Here is a 22,336-nt window from a genome sequence, read left to right on the forward strand (position 1 = left end):
GACGACTTCCAGACAGTGGACAGTGGAAACCACCATTTAAACTGTCATTGTTAGAACAACCTGGTAGGGCTCATGAACTCTCTATGTCAGATTGCCCACTGACTGAAAAACATTTGAGATTTTTAAGTTTCCAACAAGTCAAGTTAAGACAGTCAAAATCAGCCATTTTCTTGAGCTTCTCTGGGCATCTCAATCTGAACCGAGTGCTGTTGCTGACACACGAAGGCTACTGAAATAACGTGTAGAGTTACATAATGAATGCTCTTTCAAATATCACCAATTTATTTATCCTTTTAGAGCAGAATAAAAAAAATTACTCAAAGCTGACTTAATTTTCTTCACAAAAATCTTGGGTTCAAAAACGGTCATCGAATCTTTGGCACAAAGCTCGCACCTCTTGCTGCCTACACAATGGCAGCACAATCACCCAGCAGGTTCTGCCGTCACTACTTGTAGATGAAAAGCACTGTTTCAGTGCTGAGCTGAGCTTTTTGGTGCAATCTGAGTGAATCGTCAAGGAGAAACAGTGACAGCTTCACAAGGACACGTTTTTATACCAATGAGGCGTAACTAATGTGTGAAAGTGGTTATTGATTGAGTGAAAGGTTGTCATCATGATTTTCTAACTAACTATTGCCCACCGGGCTGACAGTGTGTTTAAGGGTGTTTTCACACCTGATAGTCCAGCACACTCAATTTGATTGGGAACCAAAATTGTAACATTTGTTGCATCTTCAGCTGGTGTAGTTCACTTTCACACTGCATTGTGTCCAACCAACCAAACCCTTTGAAAAACCTCTTCACCTCTTTGCCTGTGGTGGCACTGGATCAAAAATCACAGAAGGAAACAACATTAAACTTCCCAAAGAAGACACCGAGCGCAATCTCCTTCTTCACGAAATGTCAATAAAATGAGAAGTGTCAGATTTTTACAGTTGTCCGATTTCTCTGCTGTTTTTGGAGCTATTACACCAGGAGCTATTTCTCCCACTACTGGTAGACTTACATGTTTGTTTTGGTTGTATTTACCCAGAATGCTCTGTGCTGGAGTCCGCTTTTGGCAACATCTCTGGTCCACATATGGATTCAAACTCAATCATGGTTTGAGTGCACAGTCACACCTCCCCAACTTTGTAGTTAAACGAACCAGTTTGATTATAAGTGGGCTAAACAGGTCTGGTGTGAATCCACCCTGAATTTACTTAACAGGAGCTACAGATTTGCAGAAAATCCATCTCTGCAAGTTCTTTTTTATTTGTCTCCACATTTTTTTCTGTCCTTCAACAGGCGGGATTGCAAATCCGTATGCTTGCAATAAAGAGCAGCTACATATTTCACTTTTGATCATATAAATTCCCAAGAGTCCAAGCTTCTGTGAAAGATAAATTACATCTTGGTTACAACAATTCCCTTTATACAAAATGAAACTGACCTTGACCGATTCAGGAAACTTGAAACTGCTCCTTTAAGACAATTTCTGTCTCTGAATTAAATATTAGCAGGTCAAAGACATTGCTTGGTGAAGCTTTAACAGGGCCACTATTTAGGTCAAGCCTGTAATGGCTAAAAACTGCCCAGTTTATTAACCTTTTGAATTCAGGGAGCTGAGTTTGAAAAATGTCAATGCTCTATTGACTGAATCAGAGTTGTCTTGGTGTGTACTTTAAAGGGTAGAGGGTGCTTTTTAGCTGAAATTACAGCATCTAGTGCGGCGCAAAATTACTGACACCCTTTTGAACCTTTTCACAAACTGATATATTTTACTGGAATTGCATGTGACAGATCAACTCTAAGAAAGGCAGAATTGTCTAATGAAATCAAAATGATACATGATGAATGAAAACAATGTGTAAATTTATGAATAGTGTTACTTTATTAACAAATCAAATTTTGTAAATTTGTCTGCAAGTTCAGAATCTAGCTTTTTGTTCAAGTTCTCAGACCAAGCAGGACATAGCTTATCTTCAGGATTCAAATGATTCAAATGTAGAGATGCTTAAAGGAGGGTTATTTTATAAGGCAAATCTATCAATACATGACTGCCTATTTAAACCGACAAGCAGGAAAAGGAGAGAATTAATCAGAGAAGCAAATTACAGTCCGATGGTAACACTGGAGGAGCGGGAGAGAATCAACAAGAAAGCCACAGTTTACAGACAACCATCAGATGTCGTGTTTGAAGAATGCCACAAGCCATGAGAGCAAACAGCAAAAGTGGAAGAAGGTGCTCTCATCGAAAGTGAGCAACATTGTGCATCTTTGTTCCACATACAAAACGCAAAAACTGATGCTGAACATCAACCCTGAAGACACTTCCGTTTTCATCACAACAATTTTGTGTTGGTCTGTCAAAAAAAAAAAAAAGAAAAAGAAATCTTAGTAAAATGGTAGGTCTTCTCTAAGTTGCCAACTCTGAATTAAGGTGTTTGATTGCACAAAAGAATGATTTAGCATTGAAAGTAAAATAAAATCAAAGGTAAAAGCTGATTTGGAATAATAAACAGAGCCCAAATGTGCAAGCGAAAGGCCAAATGGTGAGCTTGACCTTTTGATCAGACGGAGAGTTGTTTGTGCAAGGACCAGTAACTAAAGCTGCTTGCAGCACAAGACATGAGACCAGACCACAAGATGACAAAAGACTGGCAGCAAGGAAGGAGTTCTCCCTCAGCGAGCCTGAACATTTTGCAGAAGGCAAAAAAAAAGCCTTTCAGACACCAATGTTTAGCTTTTAAACTACCTTTCAACTAAAATGTTCAAGAATGTTAATTATTCATATGATACCTACTACTCAGAGGCTGCTTTGTAAGTAGAAATAAATTATAGACAAGTGACTGATCTCTAACTGCTCCTCTTTGAGCTACTGTGTGGGTTTCTCTTGTCGACCAGGTAACAGTTCTGGATTGTTCTCATTAGCTGTAATTAACCAAAGGTGATGTTGTACTGCTGACCTTTTCAAACAGACCCCCCACATCCCACCCTGGGGTCTGTACAACCAATTAGCCACCACAGGCTTTCTGAACAGTGGATGAAAGCAGAACACCTGAACAGAGCTCACATAAAACCTGCTCAATCTGATTTGGAAAAAAAAAGAAAAAAAAGAAAAAGAGTCCCTCTACACTCTTTCCAGGTCTAAATAAACAGCACAAAGACATATGTTTTAGATTTTCTTTTTATACTCATTTAATAAAAACAAGTGGGAGCAGAGACAAATTATCCTCTTGTGCCCTTTTAAAAATGCTGAATATTTTCCCCCTCTATTTGTGTTAGGCAAAGTAAATACACACTTGATTGATAGAGGAAGCTGAAAACAATCTCCTCCCAGTTAATATGAAATTATTGTGCTCATACTCCAGCTGAATTGTTTTGCCCCTGGGGACCACTAGACTGTAACCTGAAACCGGGCAGTAAAGAAGACTGGAGTCCCTGCACAAAAAGCTGACTCAGCCACCTGGAAGCCAAATGTCTTTGGTTTGCTCATTCCAGTAGCGCTCCACCCTGATCCAAAACAACATGGATTTATAACACATTTACAGGGCTTAAACAACACAAACAACCAGAGTAGCATGAAGCCCAGGGGAGGAGAAAGGGACATGTAGAGACTGTTTTCCATAGCAAAATGTAAAGACCATCAGCTAAGAGAGGCAGGGAAAGCTATACTAATATTCCCAGAGAGGCAATACTGCCAGGTCTGTTTGACTGTATATTCAAAGAATCTTAATTACATGTGACTCCCTAACAGCACACTGAGGTAATCCATATTTGTCGCTCCAAACAACCTATTAGATGGGAGATGTAGAGATGAAAGAGCAACAGGACATGTCTGTCTCGTCACAGTCCAACCGCATTTTCAATAATGACACAAAAAGAAACTTCTGCGACCTGATATCAGTAATGTTGCTAAAAAATGATTAGATAAAGTTAAAAAGTGGTTTTATTAGCAAAGTTATCTAATCTCTCATCAATCAAACCAACAAGAAACAAAAACCTATTAAATGTGAGAAACTTAATATCTTAGACATTAATACCTGCTTTTTGCTTTGAAAATAAGTATTTTAAAAATAAGAAACTGACTTTGGTCAGTGGTGTTTAAACTTATTAAGCTATGATGAGTTTAGAGATGTAGGCCAATCCAATATTACTATTACTATTATACTGTATATAAAACAGTGTATGAGATAAATATGTCTGTGTATGTACAAAGCATTTGGTGGTTTAATTTAAAAAAAAATCTATATTTTGTATTTTTATGTGTAGATTTACTGTCAATGTGACTGTGAAAAGCAGCTTCTCCGCTCATGCTGACCAACCTGTTACGAGCTCCCGCACTTCGGCATCGACCGTCTTCCTCAGCAGGCGGAGCAGAGCGGGGATCCCTCCTGCGTTCCTGACAGCGATCTTGTTTTCATCCATAGCTTTCCCATAAACAAGGTTCCTCAAAGCCCCACACGAGTTTCTTTGAACCTCAACGGTTTTATGGTCGAGCAGGTCCACCAGGTGTTTAATTCCTCCCAGTCGACACACCTGGCAGTAGGGTGAATAAGGTCATGCGTAAATTTCACTCAGGAAGGGATTTAACAGAGTTTTTTTCTTGTTCAGTTGTTTTTAAGAGGAGAACAAAAAGCATGAATTTATTCATGCAACAAGAGATTCAGCAGCAAGGATTTTATTCATACCAAACTCAAATTATCTGGAAAAGTAATGCTGGTTGGAATTAAAGCTTTAACCACAGGAGATTACAGTGGGAAAAAAAAACAGCCATTTCTTCTGTGCACAGAGTGAAGTGAATAAAACAAAATGTACAAAAACAAAGCTACAGCTTTAAATTGAATTGCATGAATTATTCAGTAATATACTGAGATTTGACATTTCAGGACACAAAATATACTATTTATACTGAATGCATTACATGCATTCTATCAAATTCATCATACAAAATAAACAAAACAGAAAGGGCTTTAAATGCCCATTAAAATAGTCTAAAAAAGAAGATTACTTGTGAGTTCATTCTTGTCTTGTGGAAACAGAGAAAATTTTCTGTTCCTGTCAAATTGTTTGGAAATGGTTGAGTTGATAAACCCAGACTATGATTTAAATAGTAATAACATATAAGTCTAAAAAGTTTATGACTGAAATTGGTGTTATCTTTACAGTTTTTACAGTATAAAGTTTAGTTTCAAGATTGCTGGTTTTAACCGTTAAATGTTAACAGAAAAACTAACATTTTAGGAAACAAAATACTATTTATACTCAATATATATTTTTTATTTGATCAGTTAAGAACAAATAAAAACTTACATATTTAAAGCTCCTTGGCTTAGTCTTCTCTTTGTATAAGAATTACCAAATGTTGTACTTTGCATTGACGCATCATGCGATTTATTGCCCTAAAAGTGTCTTATATAATATCAAAGTCGAAGCTAATCAAAACCCTGAGGCTTAGAAAAAAATTAACCTTGTTGACATAAATAGGGCATTACCTTTAGTTATACCATTTGCAATGACTAAATTAAAATAAATTAACATAATGTAAATAATTTTAACAATTTTGACAGGTTAGGATAAATTAACTGGAATAAGACACCGTACAGCATCAGTCGAAAGCCACCCACCTCACTCTTGACTCTATTATCACCAAAGCACAGGTGCTGCAGGTAGGCGGCTGCATTGGCCTGCACTGATGGAAAGTGGTGCTGCAGCATGTGGATTACCTCCGTCAGCTCTGGGTCACGCCAAGCAAACTCTCTGAAAGTGCAGGTGGGGTAGAAACATATCAGCATGACTACATGTGCAAAAGAAACAAGGAAAAACATCAACACAACCCTGTGTCTTCTCTCTTTTTCAAGATTGCTATGGAAAGCAGGTTGTTTATGTTTATCAGAGTCCCAATTTTATAGAAACGTTTGTGCTTGGATAATTCAGCAAAGTTTTAAAAACGCCATAGGGTTTATATAAATTTATTAATGTTTTCCTTCAATTACACTTAATGCATATAAAATGTACGAAAAGCTCAATATTTTAAGATATCATCAAATGGTTTATTTCAGGTGACTATATGACTGACCATGTGTCATGGCAATCAGAGCCCCACAAATAACGCTCTTGAAAAACATTTTCATTTGCAAGGCACTTCATTAGAACACCAGTCATGTAAAGAAGTGGGATTTGTTTTATGAAGAAGCACACTGTAACTATATTTTTAAATGTAATGGTATTTATTGATGCTTCTATTGAACAAACAGTGGAGAGAACAGTAAAAGCAACAATCTCAACAGTAAGGACAGTTTTGGGGGATTTTAAACATTACTAAATGGAATTTATTGTGAAAACAATAAATCAAAACTGTTGTCATAATAAATTTATCACAATAAAAGATAAGTGACGTGATAGATGCCCCGCCCTATACAGTGCTCTAAGAAAATTCAAACTTTTTACTGATGAGTTGACCCTTTTGTTTAATTACAAGCAATCCCTCACAAAATTAGAGTTAGTGCCATCTACGCACTGAAATCTAAAGTTTTACAGATGTACCACAGATTGCTTTACACCACTTGGGAGTACACAGTAGGTCTCTGGATAGTAAACATGAACTTGTCTTTTTTAAAACTGAATCTGAAAATATATTCAAGGGCAGAAATTCTAGACCAAATTCCAGTCTGGTAAACTTCCTGAACAGCCACTTCTGGGTTGCTCTACCTTTAAATAGTTACAGCACACTGTAAATGTAAACAAAGCCTCTAATGTGCAGGGTCAGGGTTTTACCACAAGTTGTCAATCTACGCTCTACACATCCACACATCTGTATAACAAGAGCAGACGCAGCACTTCAGCGCCTGTGAGAATCTATTGTGAAGCAACCAGGCACAGTTGAGCCAGCTTAATGGCTAAAGCCATGTGTGTCTATCCAGGGGGAGAGCTCTGTGTTTGAATAGTAAGAGGACACCAATGTTGACCCAGCAGAACAGGGATGCCTTGCAAGCACAACTAGCCCCTTTGGATGTCTTTTATGTGGCAAAGTACTAGCCACAAAGTAAATCCAGTGAAAATGAAAACATGACTTGACACTGGGAATGTGACCATGCTTACCTGGGATCTTTCTGAATGCTGTCTATGGAGGGAGAGCGGGGGGCGCCGTCGTCCATGACGATAGTCTGCCGGGCGTAGTTCGGATCAGAGGGTCGGTACTGTGCAGAGCGGTATGGATCAGCATAGTTAGCTGCGGTGTGAAGAGCATAGTTGTTTCTTTGGTAAGTCATGGCACTGCGCTGGCTGGATGTCCTCTGCAGGCTTCCCACACCTGAACCGCAAAAACATAAAGGGGAATTTAACACAAAACACAAGACAACAAAGCAATGCAAAACTGGAGTTTTGACCTTTTTAGCTAACCTGAGAGCTTTCTACTCTTGTGAGCTCAGAGAGCTGAAAATACAAACATGCAGCTGCTCTTACAGACTCTGCAAATTCTCATATGTGGACCCAATTAATGGTGAGGATAAAATACAGCTCCCGTGGTTGCAGAAAGTCGATCCATTCTCCTTCAAAGGCTTTTTTTTTTACATTTACGAGGTTGTACGTCGCTCGAGGGGTCCTGCCTGTGTTCAGGGAGCACTTAAGGACCCAACCTGCTTTATAATCCACAAATTCTTTCTTCCCAGCCTTCTTGATCCGTTCCGTTCTTGCATTCTTGTACTAATTCAGCTAAAAAGACACCTGTAAAAGCTGACCAGCTCCACAAAATAAAAAAATCTGGATTAAATGACAAAAAATTAACCATCAAAACTAAAAAGAGAAGTTGTATCTTCTTTTAGTCATCTGTCTTCTACACATTTGCTCCATGTGATATTATAGCTTTAAGACCCATTTTTTAAACTGCATAAACAAGCTGGTAAGACTTAGCCCTCCTTCTAACTGAAGCCACGTGATCTATGACAACATGCCTGCTGCGCTGGTCAGATCTGTATCAGCAAGCCCGAACGAACTGGGCACAAGCGCCCAAACTCCCTCCAACCACGAACCAAGACGTCAACTTGTGGTTTTACTCCAAAAACACAATTTCTCGCATCAGTGCACTTCTATGTTCGGCAGTGACTCAAGCCTGCAAAGTGTCCACCTCCCAAACTAAAAACCCCACAGGGATGCAGGGAGAGGAATTCAGTGAAGCTTTTTTATATTTTTGTCAGTACAACAAATGTATCAATGCAGTAGACTGAAAATAATTTCAGAAACTAATTTCAAAATGCCTGTAATATACATCCTATGAAACAGATTTATTAAACACTGAGTAGTTGGTATTCTATGTTTACATAGCTTATATGAAAAGGCACAAGCTTGCATAAGGAAGTAAAATTTAATTTGAATAATGTCAAATTAAATTAAACATTTGCTGTTTTGGAAGTACCTGAATCTTTCTACTTGCTAAATACAGAGTAATGAAAGAACCTTTTAATACTTTCTTCAAAATCACACATTTCCATATTTAAGGATCATCATCTATTTACACGATTTGAGAAAAATCAGATGACGATGACTATGTAAGATGTTCTGGGTTTAATCTAGTACACATGTTGATGTACTTTAAGGCAACATCTCAAACACACATGTATGACAGCTTGAAAAAAAAATCTAAAGAAGTCATGAAGAGAACTGAAGGACCTCCACAAGCCTGGTTTTTTATGTAGTTTCCAGATCCCTGAAGGTGCCATGTTCATTTGTTCAAATAATCATATGCAACAGGGAGCATGGGACTCCCTGTGGTATGTTAAGTCATCCATTGTGAAAAGCTTGTCAAGAGGCAAAGTCATCCAGTTTAAAAAGGAAGTTAATTTTTTTTTTGCTAATTGTTTCAGACTTCAGAAAAAACAACAACAAAAAAAAAAAACAAGAAACAACTGAAATGACTTCAGTAAGATGCTTCTACATGAATGTTTTGTGTGATTGGCATGTTGCAGGATCCAGTCCTTGCTTTTTATTATGATGCTTTGGTACAGATATTATTGCATTTTCACTCTGATATACAATAGTATTCTTCCTGGATTCTAATACTGATCTATCCATGTCCAGCTGCAGCAAAACAAACACTCAAAACACTTCATGCACCCTTCTGTACAAAGTTCTTATTTAGGTTAAACCAAATTTGTCAGCAGTTCCGGCGTCTAAAATAGCTAATTATGAAATACTGTTGCCCAACACTTCTCTATTTAGTGAATTTAAATAACAAAACAAATAACTTTTAGGCAATTTTCTAATTTTATTGAGACTGTATTTTGAGTTTCACAAAATTGTTCCAACTTACACAAAGTACAGCAAATGCATTTGGCAATGGCCAGACAGGCATGGAAAAAGAAATTCAGAGAAAATGATTCATTGAACTATAACAAAGAAAAACCCAGATCAAATTGGATTATTCAAATGAACCAGCTCATGGAAAGACTGTATCGAACATCCCCTTCAGCTCAGCCTCACTCAATTTTTCTCATCATCTTTGGAAAAACAGGTAGTGGATTGCACTTTTTTTTTTTTTGAGCTTCTACACAACATCAATGGCATTTATTTGGGAACCTATTTCTCAAAGCAGATCTTCAGAGTGCCCCGGGTAAGTCTGAATGTGTGAAATGTGTTTACATTTGTATTTTAGCCAAGAAAAAGATAACTGGGAGAGAAAAGGTGGCAGTTGTGGGTAAACTAGAAGTCCCCAGACTCTGTCCCTTTTCAAGAGCTCAGTGTGACATGTGGGTAATGGATTCCTTTCAGGCAGGATGACACATCAGAACCTGCCTATTAACTTCTGTCTCACCCTTTTCTGTCAGACAGTGGAGGGATAAAGGAAACGTGAGGGAGGGGAAGAAGTGGTTAGGAAAAAAATAAAGAAGGGAATGCAAAACAGAAAAGCAAAGAATCAACTCAACATACAGAGATAAACAGACTATTTTTCAAAAATGGAGACTAAACAGAATAGTTGAGGGCGCTCTCATTAAATGGCTAATACTGGCAAGATATTGGAAGTCAAAAAGAGCATAAATGCCTGATGAGAAAAGATGTGTTTGGTTTAAACAAAATGCTATAAGTCAAAAGAAAATCAAGACTTCCATAACCTGAATCTCAAGATAGTAAACAAAAGAGAGAAAACATAGGAGCAACAAAATACAAACCAACAAATAGAGCTTCCAGGAGGACTGAAAATAACAACAATGTGGTACAAACTGTAGACCAGGGGTGGGCAACTCCAGGCCTCGAGGGCCAGTCTCCTGCAACTTTTAGATGTGCCTCAACTTCAACACACCTGAGTCAAATAATGAGGTCATTAGCAGGACTCTGGAGAAATTGACTGCACTTAGGAGGTGATTCAGCGATTTGATTCAGCTGCATTGGGCCAGGGAGACATCCAAGAGTTGCAGGATACCGCCTCTCGAGGACCAGGATTTCCCACCCCTGCTATAGACCGAAATCATGTATCACAAGACAATTTGACCAACCTGAGCCGCTCCTGTAAATGGTCCCCTGCTGGTTGTGGCTGGGGCTGCGATACAATGGGCCCCGGAAAGTTCTATCCTCATATATGGGTGCGATGTGGCGGTCTGGGGAGATGGTTGACCTCATGTCCTGTCCAGGGTGGCTGTGCTGACTGGCATAGGAACTGCGTATTCCTGCAGAAGGAGGAGAACTGATCAAGTTTTGCTACTTGCAAACTTGATCAGTTTGCAAGTAGCACAGATCTTAAAGACGTAGAGTGAAGTGACAAAATTTTCTTCCTGTGTGTTAATGAGCAACAATTAATTACTATGAATTACCGTACTTTAATCTCATCCATCTGCTTGTAAAGCAGGTAAAAGGGAAGAAACAAAAAAGAATAGTACTTAATAACATATTTAAGATACTATAAATTAATTCCTGCCATTTATTGCCCTGCCCTTTAGTAAGTTACTAGATAAACACTGAATAATTTGCAGTAAACAGCCTGCTTCCTTTTACTGTCTCTACAGGTAGTATCATTGCTAAAAAGCCATGCTATTTACTAAATGACAATGTTGACATTGATCAACACACAGCAATAATGCAAAATATCAAAGGACTAATGCTCTACAAGAGTATCAAAAACCAGAAATGTTTCATTTAAAATTATTTTAAAAATAAGAAATTGTTTCTTTTTAACTTTTAATATACTTGACAACTTTATATTGACAGCTGTGAAGTGAACATTTACTTTGTTAAAAATACGATTCATAAGAATTTGGCGTGATGATAGTCAATCATCACGCTAGGCTCTTTTTGTGACAATAGTGTGGCCTGACTTGGCAATGTTTCTGAAGTCCTTTTCAAATGTGGAGACGATCTTCAGAGAAATTAAATGAAAAAGTGCAAGATGGGTAATCAATGGATTTTTTATAGGTTTTACTGCCAACTTGTGTATTGTTGCTTAGACAGTAGTGGACTGCCAACTTGTGCTTTTCATATCAAAAAGACATTATTAAACTTAGAATGCTTTTACTTCAGTTTTGAATAAACTATAATAAACTAGTTCAAAAGGAGATTTTGTTCACATCTTACTTTCACAACATAAGAACACTAATGCATTGGTAAGTGGATGTGATTATTTGGTATCAAAGTTACTGTGGAGCAATCAGTGATGCTTGCTTATATTACACTAAGATTGACTGAAATGCAATTCACACAAAACTTTGTTTTCCTTTAGAGACGCAATGTAAATTCATAGTGTTAATGAAGAGGCAATAAATGTTTACAGCTTTAGAGCTGCTAATTTGAGGAGAGGAAAAATGAAAACCACATGCCTGATGTGAAATAAAAAAGTGGCTATAAAGATGGTTTCTTTTCTTCTTTCTTCATTTAAATCCAAGTAAGCCCACCCAATGTAAGTCATCTCAGCGCCTGTTTGTTTGTGTTAAACCTCACATCAATGGAGCTCATAAAACTGTGAACCCCCCTGGATCACTATACAGTTGGCAACTTACTGCTCATTGCACATATCGAGAGCCGCAAACATCACTTGGGTCCTCTCCAGCAGCATGAACTCAGCTGCAGACTGTAACTAAACACCAAGGCTACCATGCAGAACCAGCTAAATGAGGGAGTCCTGTCACAACATGAAACTAAAGAATTAATAAATACGGATGTTTGTCTCCTTGTGGACTGGGAACTCTTGGGGGAAGGAGAGAAAAGCTTTTAGATGAAAGTAGTGGACCGTTTTGTTGGTGAACTCTAAGGTCTTCTAAAAAATAATAGCTCCACAGGGAGCTTAGGAAAATTGATTCCAAAGATCATTTCTGTCTAAGCAACAAAAGAACAAAGAATCACTTGAATTTGCTAATAATGATTAAAATGATTGCTGTGGTCTAAATGTTGAGTTGCCTGTGAACTGCCAGCTGTGGGTTGAAAGTTTTGTGCTTGTATTTAAACAGTCTAACATAAAGTAATTCAGCTTTGACAAAAAAGACTTGAAATGCAACACGTGGAAGATGAGTACAGTGCAGACAAATTATGTTTGGTTGTCTGTAGGGGGTCCACCGCATGCCAAGTAAACATCCCACACTCATCATTATGCTACTACCACTAACCTGAATCACTGATACAAGGCAGAATGAATCCATGCTTCTATGTCACAATGACCAGATTCTGACCCTACCAACCTAATGTTCCGTAAAATGAGACGCATCGGACCAGGCAATGTCTGACAAGTTCTGGGTTCAGAGATATCTTTCCACATACCTTGCCTGAAATGAGTGGCAACTTGAACTACTGTTACATTTCTATCAACTTCAACAGCATCAAGGTCACATACATTAGAAATGTTGGACAACACTGCATTGCTTAACTCACACTAGGAACAAAACTTACTGCAATAAGTATATGGATTCCTGTGATCATGATAATGAACTAAACATTGCATCTCACCGAACTGCTTTTTTGTTGTTCATTTCATGTTTAAATAGATGCTGACTATTAAAAATATGTTTGAATGAAGTCAGAATTTTAAGCTTAGAGGGTTTATGGCTTCCCAGGGCAAGACTTTCTTCCCTTTTACTGTTTGGGACAGTTAGGAACTGCTTTATGGAGTCATTTATATTTTTTTTCTCTGCACAGTGCTGTGGCAAACTAAATAGTCAGAGAAGTCTTTCACTATGTGGTACTGCTCACAATGCGGAGTAGTTGCAGATTGGCAGGAAATCAGCAGTTCTGTTGTTCAAAGGTTTTTAAGGGGAGCGGTGGGTGGAGGTAATGAAAGACATAAGAAAAGGCGGATGAATCAAAAAGTAAAGCAGAGAAAAATATAAAAGGTGTTGGAAAGCCAGGGCTATGAGGAAGACACAAAAATGAAAGGAGTGTTAATGAGGCCGTTTTGGACCACCAAAACGTTCTCATTCATTGTAAAAGCCTGTTCCAAAAGATGGCTGTTCAGTCCTGGTGGCAATATATTCCCTGGGTGATCTAGAGAAGAATGAATAGGATGGACTCAAGATGTGTTCAAATGCAGATCTGGGCAACCTGTCAGGCCGTTAAGGTGATTTAACACATTTCAGGACAGCTGTGATAAGATCTGGAAATTTGTTCCAAGCGTCAATAAAATAGCACTTACTGAGCTAACATGACATAAAATAGGCAGGGACAATTAGGGCATCTCAGCACCGAAATGTCATCACTTTCTGTACAATGAACTCAACATTTTAAACCATTTGAGCCGGGGTAAAATGAAACCAAGGTGTTGACAGGATGTTTTTAAGTTGTGGTAATAAATATAATCAGAATTTTTACACCTTATCTTACTAATAACTGGACATATTGGTACTGCAATACTGCAAATTAGTATCTTCAACGCAGCACCAACTGTGTTGTCTTGATTAGTGTGACAAAATATTTGTGAAGACAAGGAAGTTGTGTTGAAAACAGCCTATGGTGAACTGATGCAACAAGGGAATAAAGAAAGGCATTAGCGTGCGTCTTTCAAGCTCTGGCAACATGCTGTTCTTCATGTACACAAATAATTTATTTTTTTGCTTCCCTCGTATTGCTCCTGTTACATAACCCATCTTTCTAGAATGTAGGCAAAACAAATCTGACTAAGATGAATATAAAATCTGTTCATAGCCAGACAATAAAAAATATCAAGGTGATTGTATATAGATTCTGGTCCAAAAAGTTGGCATTTTTACCCCTCTTGTTGAATTGATTGTGACATTATTCGAAAAGAGACAGTTGAATAGCTTATCAAAATTATTCCATTTACTAATCAACCACATCATAGTGAAAATCAAGCCATAGTGTCACAATTTGACCTTCTCTATGGGCAACATTGGTATGTTTGGACTGAATTAACTTTTCAAAGACCCAAGGAAGTTTGTTAGAGCCATTATTTGTAGGATGACAATTTTCCAGCATGTGAACCTTAAAGTCTTGATCTCTTTCTTTCAGCAATTCCATAAAGTACCCACATTAAAATAGCCCAACATGAAACTGGTCTATGTTCCTTATTTACTCTATTCCCCTGATGGAAAGGCTACAGTCACTTCTAAAAGCATCTGCAAATTCTCAGGGAGAAATAACTTTCTGGTGTCTGTTGAGGATGAATGGCCCACATTCCTTCTGTGTTATAGTCATTTAATTCTCCCCCCTCAGCCCTCTCACCGTGGCGTTAACAGATTACACTTGGCAAAGACTGGATGAAAGGCACTGGTGGCTTGGCGCATGCTAGCTTTGGAGAAACAGATACAGCTGGATCCATTTCTCAAATATAATATTCACAAATCCTGTCAGACCAGCAAATGCTCAGCAAAAAAAGGGGAAGGATTACCAAAATCTCACTACACACAAGAAAGTAAAAAGTAGCAATAATAGGCGGCAGGATGGTCAAAACTTCAAAGGCAGCTTCGCTTGTCAGAATGAGAGAGGAGATATGCTATTTCCTCTTTCCCCCTGTCCCACTCTTCTCTCTGATGGACAGAATGTAATGAGCACATTATTAGGGACAATTTGTCTTCATTTTCCATTCTTCAGCAGGAAAGGGAAGCTATGACATTCTACAGGTTACTGTGCGGGAGGTGGGACCAGGTGGGCGGTGGAGTAAAAAAAATGAGGAGAGAAAGAACACAAAGGGGTAGGAAAGAAATATAAATCAAAAAAGAACTTTTAACAGATATAATTTATGAAATTATGAAATGAGCAATAAAATAAAATAAAAATTGAAGGATTAAGTTCTGAGTATAAATATCTAGTTTAAGGTCATTTGGTGGCTGTTTGCAAATAATTGCAATTTGGATGGTGTGATCATTCCACTTCCGATTAATATGCCCCATCAGACACAGGTGACAAATTACTGCAATAACAGCAAAGTGTAGAGGGTGCTTTTGTAGAAATTAAAATAAAAAAAAGACGATGGGAATAGGATAGGAGTTGAGTAAGATAAAGAAGAAAAATTATAAGGAGGAGAAGAAGGAACGAACAGAAGAAATGTCTAACAAAAAAACAAAAAAAACAAAAAAAAAGCTGGGAAGCTTCATAAAATTTCTCCAGTCACTGGCCACTTCATTTAATTTGTTTTAAATCAACTACATTTGGAGAAAAACATTTAAACTAATATATTTGGAGAATAGGCTTAACTTTTTGAAATGATCAAGCTAGTAAAAATAAAAGTGATAAGAGAAGCAAAAGTTTGGATACTCTTTCAAGACCTCAAAAAGGCCAAACAAACTTATTTTAAAGTTAACATAAAATGAAAGGAGACAACAACTTAATAAAACCAAAACTCTATGAAATAAATATTTATTCACAGGCTCAAAGTCCTATTTGAAAACAATAGTCCATTTAAACTCAGAGGAAAGGCTGGTTTCCTGAGCCGTAGATTACAATTAACTGATTGATATGACAGTCTGACTGAAATTAAGAGAAATAAACATCTGAAAGTGAGAAATGAATCTGACCTTCACTGTTTGTCCTCCAATAAATGACAGTTTTGTTTAAAATTGTAATGAAGATACTCTGGTATTTACTGCATTGTCAACAAGACTTAGTCAACTAAAATAAAATAAAAGCTCACGTAGAATTTATTTAGTATCACTTATGCCAGTTTTGCACAGCCTTGCAGCACAGATTAAACAGTGAATGCATATGAAGTGCAGCTCAGGCTAATAATGATACGAGTGACACGCATATTTACTGATATCCTGTAAAACCTGTTAAAGACGGCATCTACACTGATCATGAATGAAAGACACCAGTGGAGGGCACTAACATCTGAACAAAAGACACATGAAGATGAGAAACACGTTACAATCAAAGTTTCACCTTTAATATCATCATCAATTAGGGCATCTTAGGAAATCCCAGGCAGCATGAAGTTGAGAAGGAAAAAATTAATTATTCGCGAAACATAATATTTTCTGAATAGGAACATGGCTTATCCTCCTAAGAGAGAATTGTAATTCAATCAGAATCAGTACATGTGAGTGTGGCAATTATCTGTATGAGAAACAGCTTATTGCTCTTTTCACTGCAAGCACTTACACTAGTAATTGTAATGAAAACAAAGTCTGATTATCAGAAAATGTTATGCAACATATATTTTTTCTATTTGTTCAATCTGCTTTGTGAGCATAAAATTAATTCGAGTGCAAAAACAGAGCATGAACACAGGCAGGTATTTTCCTGTTGGTTTGACTCCAGATAAGGACTAGATATGAATTAAGGTTCATCTGCCAGCTCTCATTTTTGCTCTAATCTCTTACAAGGATGACACGTATAAACCAGTTTGGGCAGGCATGTTTTTCCAAATATATCCTGATCCGCTCCTAGGAATAAATTACGCAAAAACTCAAGAGCAAGGAAATTCATTCTGTTTATGACACAAAATTTATTTGTAGTTTATAGTGTACGGACATCAGGATGTTAGCCTTAAATTGATGTCAACTAATATCTCAAGAAATAACTCTAAACAAAATGCTTATTTTACTCTCATTAGGACCAGGCTACTAGACCCCATAGGCTGCATTAGTGCCTACAAGGGAAGTGATTTTCTCCTAATAAGGTCCTAATAAGGTAATAATCCACAACCAGACACACAGAGTTAGTCATAAAGTTTGTGTGTCTGGTCTCTCTTAACCCAATCAGTTTGCTTCATGCTATTTACTCCTAAACTCATAACATTTCCCTAAAATGTAGAAAACCACATTTTCTAGTGTGTGAATGTGTGTGTATTATTAGCAGCACACCTGTGAGGCTGTCAGGTCGATTCATCCTCTCATAAATGTCGTAACTCTGAGGGCCGTAGGGGTCAGCGTTGTGGAGCATGGAGTGAGGCAGAGTGGAGCTGTAGTGCTGGGGCACGGCGGTCATGCTAGCCCTGACTGGAGAAGAAGAGTGAGTCGGTTGCTTAATCAGCGGAGGGTCCACCAGTGTCAGGGGGGATCCCATGCGACCCGACGCTGACCCTGCCGAGGCCTGATAGGGCGAGGTGGTGCGGCTAGTGGAGCCGGGCCGTGAGTTTGTGGAGCTGATGCGCCTCAGACCTGCGGGGGAGGCTTTTTGGGGGGAATATGGCGAGCTGCTGCCAATGCTACCAGTGCGCTGCACAGAGGGCAAGGTTGTATAGTGGATGTTGGAGAGAGGCTTAGGTTCGGTTACGACAGGGGAGCCGTAGGCACTGCCAAGTGAGGTACGCAGGGAGCCACGGGAAGGGGAGATGCTGCTGGCATAGGCTGGCGAGTGAGAGCGAGAAGGCACTGAGCTAACCCTTCGCATTGCACGGCCAGGCAGAGCTGCTGCCACTCCGGGAACCTGCAATAATAACAAACAAACATAACTGGCAACATGTCTCCTCAGCCTAAAAGATGGTATAAAGAATATTAACACACTGGGCTGAACTCTCTGACACACACTAACTTCTACAATGAAAATGACATTTTAAATAACAGGGGATTATATAAGCTGTTTCATCACAGGTCATGACTTTACTGAAGGCCATGTTTACTTTATCTCCCCCCTCCGGAGTGTGACGGCACCATTTGGTTTCTCAGCCGCCTTTGTGTACTAAATTGCTTGAATCATGATTAGATTGAGGTGCTCAGTTCAATATGCACATCCTATGCTGAACAACCTCTGTATTTCTATAGCAACTACGGAAAAAAAAACAACAGTTTTGGTAGCAGACACGAGCTGCTATGAGATTGGTTTGCAATAGGTTTTCTGCTTAAAATATTACATCTTTTAGCTGTACTTCTCCTTATGGAGTAACACAAGTGTGCCTAGCTGATAATACCTAGGTAAATGGTTGAGCTATCTAGTTCAATAGCCAGTAACAGAGTTAACTTAATAAAAGTGATGGATGCATGCTTTGTTTTTGTATTGTAAGATCTGAAATTAACGAGTTTTTCTTGAAAAGGACAAATGTTGTAGATTTCCATCAGTCAACTGATCGGCAGTGCAGAGCAACAGGTGGGGAGGATGGTTCACTGCTTTTCTGTCCTCTATCTAAACAGAGATAACTCACTCAGACACTTTCGCTGACATCTCAGCAAACTTAATACTAGTGCACCGTCCATGCCTATTTAGTAGCATTATCATCGTCTATCTCCTGTAAATAACAGTGTGTATAGTAGGATAACACACAGCGACATGCTTTAAATACACCGGCTGTCATTACCTGGGCCGAAGCTTGCCCCTCAGCCCTGGCGTTCCTCATTAATGTGCCGGTGCCAGCTCCAGGGAAGGAGTGCTGCATCTTGAGTTCAGCCTTGCCCTGGTTCTGCCTGCTGAGGTAGCCACTGCTGGCATCCTGATAGCCGCTGTCAGAGTAGGAGTTCATCTGAGCTGAGCCACATGAATTCCCTGCAGACCCTGAGAGAGAGGGTGACAGAAACAGACATAAATGAAATGTAGAGGAAGGAGCTACATAAGGGTGAGAAACTCACAGATAGATATCATAAGAGGTTTCATAACAACCATGACCTTTACCAGCATCACTTTTTTAATGAAATGGCAGGAAGAAAACACCTTTAGAAAGCCATGAGTTAATTTGACATAATTTAACCCATCTAGTTTGATAAAAGACAAAGTGTTATCGTCTCTCACTTTAAAGACATTACAATAAAGTCAGTACTTTAGATTAGGAAGAGAATGTGCAAAAATAAGATCTTTGTTTATCTGTACTCTCTGCTCACATTTGATTGTGAGGAGGTTTTTCCACCAAACCATCTCCAGGGCTAAAAGTATTGCTAGTGTCTCTTTTTTGAAACAGAGCAAGCACAAACTCTACAACAGAAAAACTGGTGCAATGTCAACACTAAGTACTACTTGGCTAGACGAAAAAATAAGAACCGGTAGCACGCTTACTAAAGATCAACAAATAGTTACAATAAAAACTTTTGTCTATTTTAACAAACAACTGAGCTTAATTATCTTATTCAACAAACTGGCTCTTAATATAAATGTTAATCTGAGTCTGTTTTTGAAGATTTTAAACTATTTACTATTATATCTTGTATGCTTGCTGTGCAGCCCTTGCTATAAAGTCCAAATAAATGAAATAGATTGACAATACAGTTTGCAGGCATTAAAACCAGGCATTTGTCAGTATCAATATATGTACCAAGGTTCACTCTGAATTTCTGAGAAATAATGAATTTCTGAGAAATAATACTGACAGAGTCTGGAAATGTTAATATTGTTAATGTTCCCAGTCTTGGGAAAACCCCTGATTTACCGTAATACACCACATACTACAGGATGATCAGTTATGAAAGCGACAATCTTAGAACACCCAACGTTCAGATTGTCCCAGGAGGAAAATCAGGGCAAAAAAAATCATGTAGTGTGAACTATTACATCAGGTAGTCGGATATGCCCGTCTTCTCTATTTAAATCTAATGATTACTGAAGGTCAAAATAGTATATAGATGTCAGAATCTGCACTTTTTTGGTTGAATGCAGTATTTATTTCCACTTTGGCTTTATGTTGTTAAGTTTTTATTCAAGTATATTTTTGTTAATGGAGACTGAGAATCCATTTTATTTTTGGTTTTGTTTTTGTTTATCAGTTCCAGCTTTAAGTGTTTTTTTTAAATAAAGTGCATCTGTCTTTTGCAGGAAATGGCATGCACTATTACATTGTTTCCATTAAATCAGTGTAAAAAGGTCTTCTAACAACATTATCATTTATCGCAATAATTTTTGAGACAATTAATCGCGTAGCAAAATTTGTCATCGTGACAGGCCTATCTAGGACAGACTCTGAAGTAACTTCAGTAGAAATCAGACGTCACTGTTCATTAGGCACAAAACACGCAGAGGAAAATAACATTTACTTCAACAAACCAAGTGTCTTGATGACTGATTCAAAAATATGAATTCATTATAACTCGTGTACAATACCATTGAACAAGAACCAGTAGTTTGAAGTAATAACACTAGAATAATCTTGTACAGTAGATGCTCTACTAGAAATGAACTGATCTTATGGAATGAATCTTTCATTAATGAAACCAGCATCACACTAATGGTTCAGCTTGATATTCTGTAGAAATTTAAGGTTTTTTTTCTAATCCCAGGGACAAAAACTCTAGTATTGTTGAGGATATTTGCGTATCTCTGTATTCATAACTCTTAAACCTTTCTCTATTTTATTTTGCAACAACCAAAGGAAATGTAATCTAATTTATTTGGGCTTAATTTAAGACAAACTAGTGCATTAGAAAGAAGTTGAAAGAGGAAGCTACAATAAAATCAAGAATCTGAACATGTTGCATCTAGTGGCTTTCAGTTCCCTACAGGCTATACTGGTAGAACCACATTTTGCAGCTACTATAGCTGCATGTTATTTGGGAGTTTGTCTCTACTACATCTAGAAACAAGTTTATGCCCATTATCTCTTACATAATATCTCATTCAGAACGGATGAAGTACATGTGAATATTTATTTTCAGTTTTTCTCCAAATTTTCAATTGAAATTAGATCAGGGCTTTGACTGGGTAATTTCATGCATAAATGTGCTTAGATTTAAACCTTTATATTTTACCCTTTGCTGAATATTTTTGATTGCTGTCCTGTTGGAATGTAGAACTCCTCCCCATCTCACGTTAGAGTATTTCACAAGTTTTCTTCCTGGATTGCCCTCTATTTGGCTCTATCCAGCTTCCAATCGACTTTCAACAGATGCCATTTTACTGCCATCACCATGTTTCACCATAGGGATGGTGTATTCAGGGTGAAGAGGTAATTTTCCCACAACAAAGAGGGTTTTGCATGTAGGCCACAGAGTTCAGTTTTGGCTTTATCTAATCAGAGTCCCATGCAATGCCCCTTACATTGCTTATGATAAACTGTAAAAAACTTATTTTACCCTTCTTGCTACTTTCCATATTGCTGTTGATACATGTTTCTACTTCCAATGTGGATTTCCACAGTAGTATGGTCCACAGTTGGACTGTCACTGGGTACAATAAACGGAGCTTGTTACAAATGCATTCCACTTTTTTCAGATTTTTAATTCCAAACAATAAACCTTTCTTCCACTTTAAAATGCATATTTTTTGCAAAAGTATCAAATAGGATCCCAATAAATACAAAATATAGGACTGAAATTTCTGCCTCTTGAGAACATTTTCACCTCTACTAAAAGCAAAGCATGTGTGAAAACAGCAATTTATAGGTGCAACGATTCATAAGAGAAGCCATGAAAGCTTGCAGCTTGCTTTGAGGATAAAGTGAGTGCTAGTGATGTGCAATTACTACAGTTTATTGTGATCTCTAAATCTTTTTTTTTTCGACATAAAACATGACATATGTTGACATGATCATATATCATGATGAAAATAATTTCTACATGGTGTCCACATGCATTAATAAAACTGCAATATCTTATATAACTGGCATCTCAAATCAGCCTGTTCAATAACTTGTGAGTTGTTTTATATCAATTTTTGAATTTGTTTGTTTTTTGTTTGTTTTTTTTTAATCAGCAGCAGAACTGATGTGCTCTCCCAGCTATTTAATCTATGCCTAAAGACAGCAATGAATACCTTTTTATCATCACTTTTATTGTGTTTTTATGATAGACTGCTAAGTCTATATTGCTCATCTCTTGTAAGTGGGATGGATGATTATGTGTTACAATAAGATTATGTGGAGAACACTCTGCATCTGGTGGGGTGTGTGCCTCTATGCTAACTAGCTGTGTAACAAATAAAATTTCCCATCTTTCTGAATCTGCATCGCTCAAAAGAAAAGTACAAAAGCAAACAGGGTCACAACTGTCATGTTTCAAAGATGCTATATTTCAAAATGATTTAAATAAGGAGGAGAAAACTGGCTTTACGAGTGTAAAAAGAGAAGTAAATAACT

At 37.8% G+C, this 22,336-nt stretch overlaps 1 protein-coding gene across 5 annotated transcripts in view; it reads right to left on the reverse strand.

Moving 5' to 3' along the window:
* Positions 1–22,336, reverse strand: part of LOC129361066 (plakophilin-4-like) — an 83,050-nt gene that overhangs the window by 15,459 nt on the left and 45,255 nt on the right. For 3 of the 5 annotated variants that reach the window (XM_055031696.1, XM_055031695.1, XM_055031694.1), the window contains exons 6-12: positions 18,641–18,834; positions 17,211–17,775; positions 16,288–16,314; positions 10,470–10,640; positions 7,084–7,294; positions 5,610–5,742; positions 4,308–4,521 (exon numbers count right to left, since the gene is read on the reverse strand). In XM_055031696.1, the coding sequence (XP_054887671.1) occupies positions 4,308–4,521; positions 5,610–5,742; positions 7,084–7,294; positions 10,470–10,640; positions 16,288–16,314; positions 17,211–17,775; positions 18,641–18,834 (1,515 nt within the window). The remainder of the gene's footprint in view (positions 1–4,307; positions 4,522–5,609; positions 5,743–7,083; positions 7,295–10,469; positions 10,641–16,287; positions 16,315–17,210; positions 17,776–18,640; positions 18,835–22,336) is intronic. The other 2 variants (XM_055031699.1, XM_055031698.1) reach the window with 1 other exon arrangement.

The sequence above is a fragment of the Poeciliopsis prolifica genome, unplaced genomic scaffold, assembly GCF_027474105.1.
Source record: "Poeciliopsis prolifica strain line A6 unplaced genomic scaffold, Auburn_PproV2 SCAFFOLD007, whole genome shotgun sequence".
NCBI lineage: Eukaryota > Metazoa > Chordata > Actinopteri > Cyprinodontiformes > Poeciliidae > Poeciliopsis > Poeciliopsis prolifica.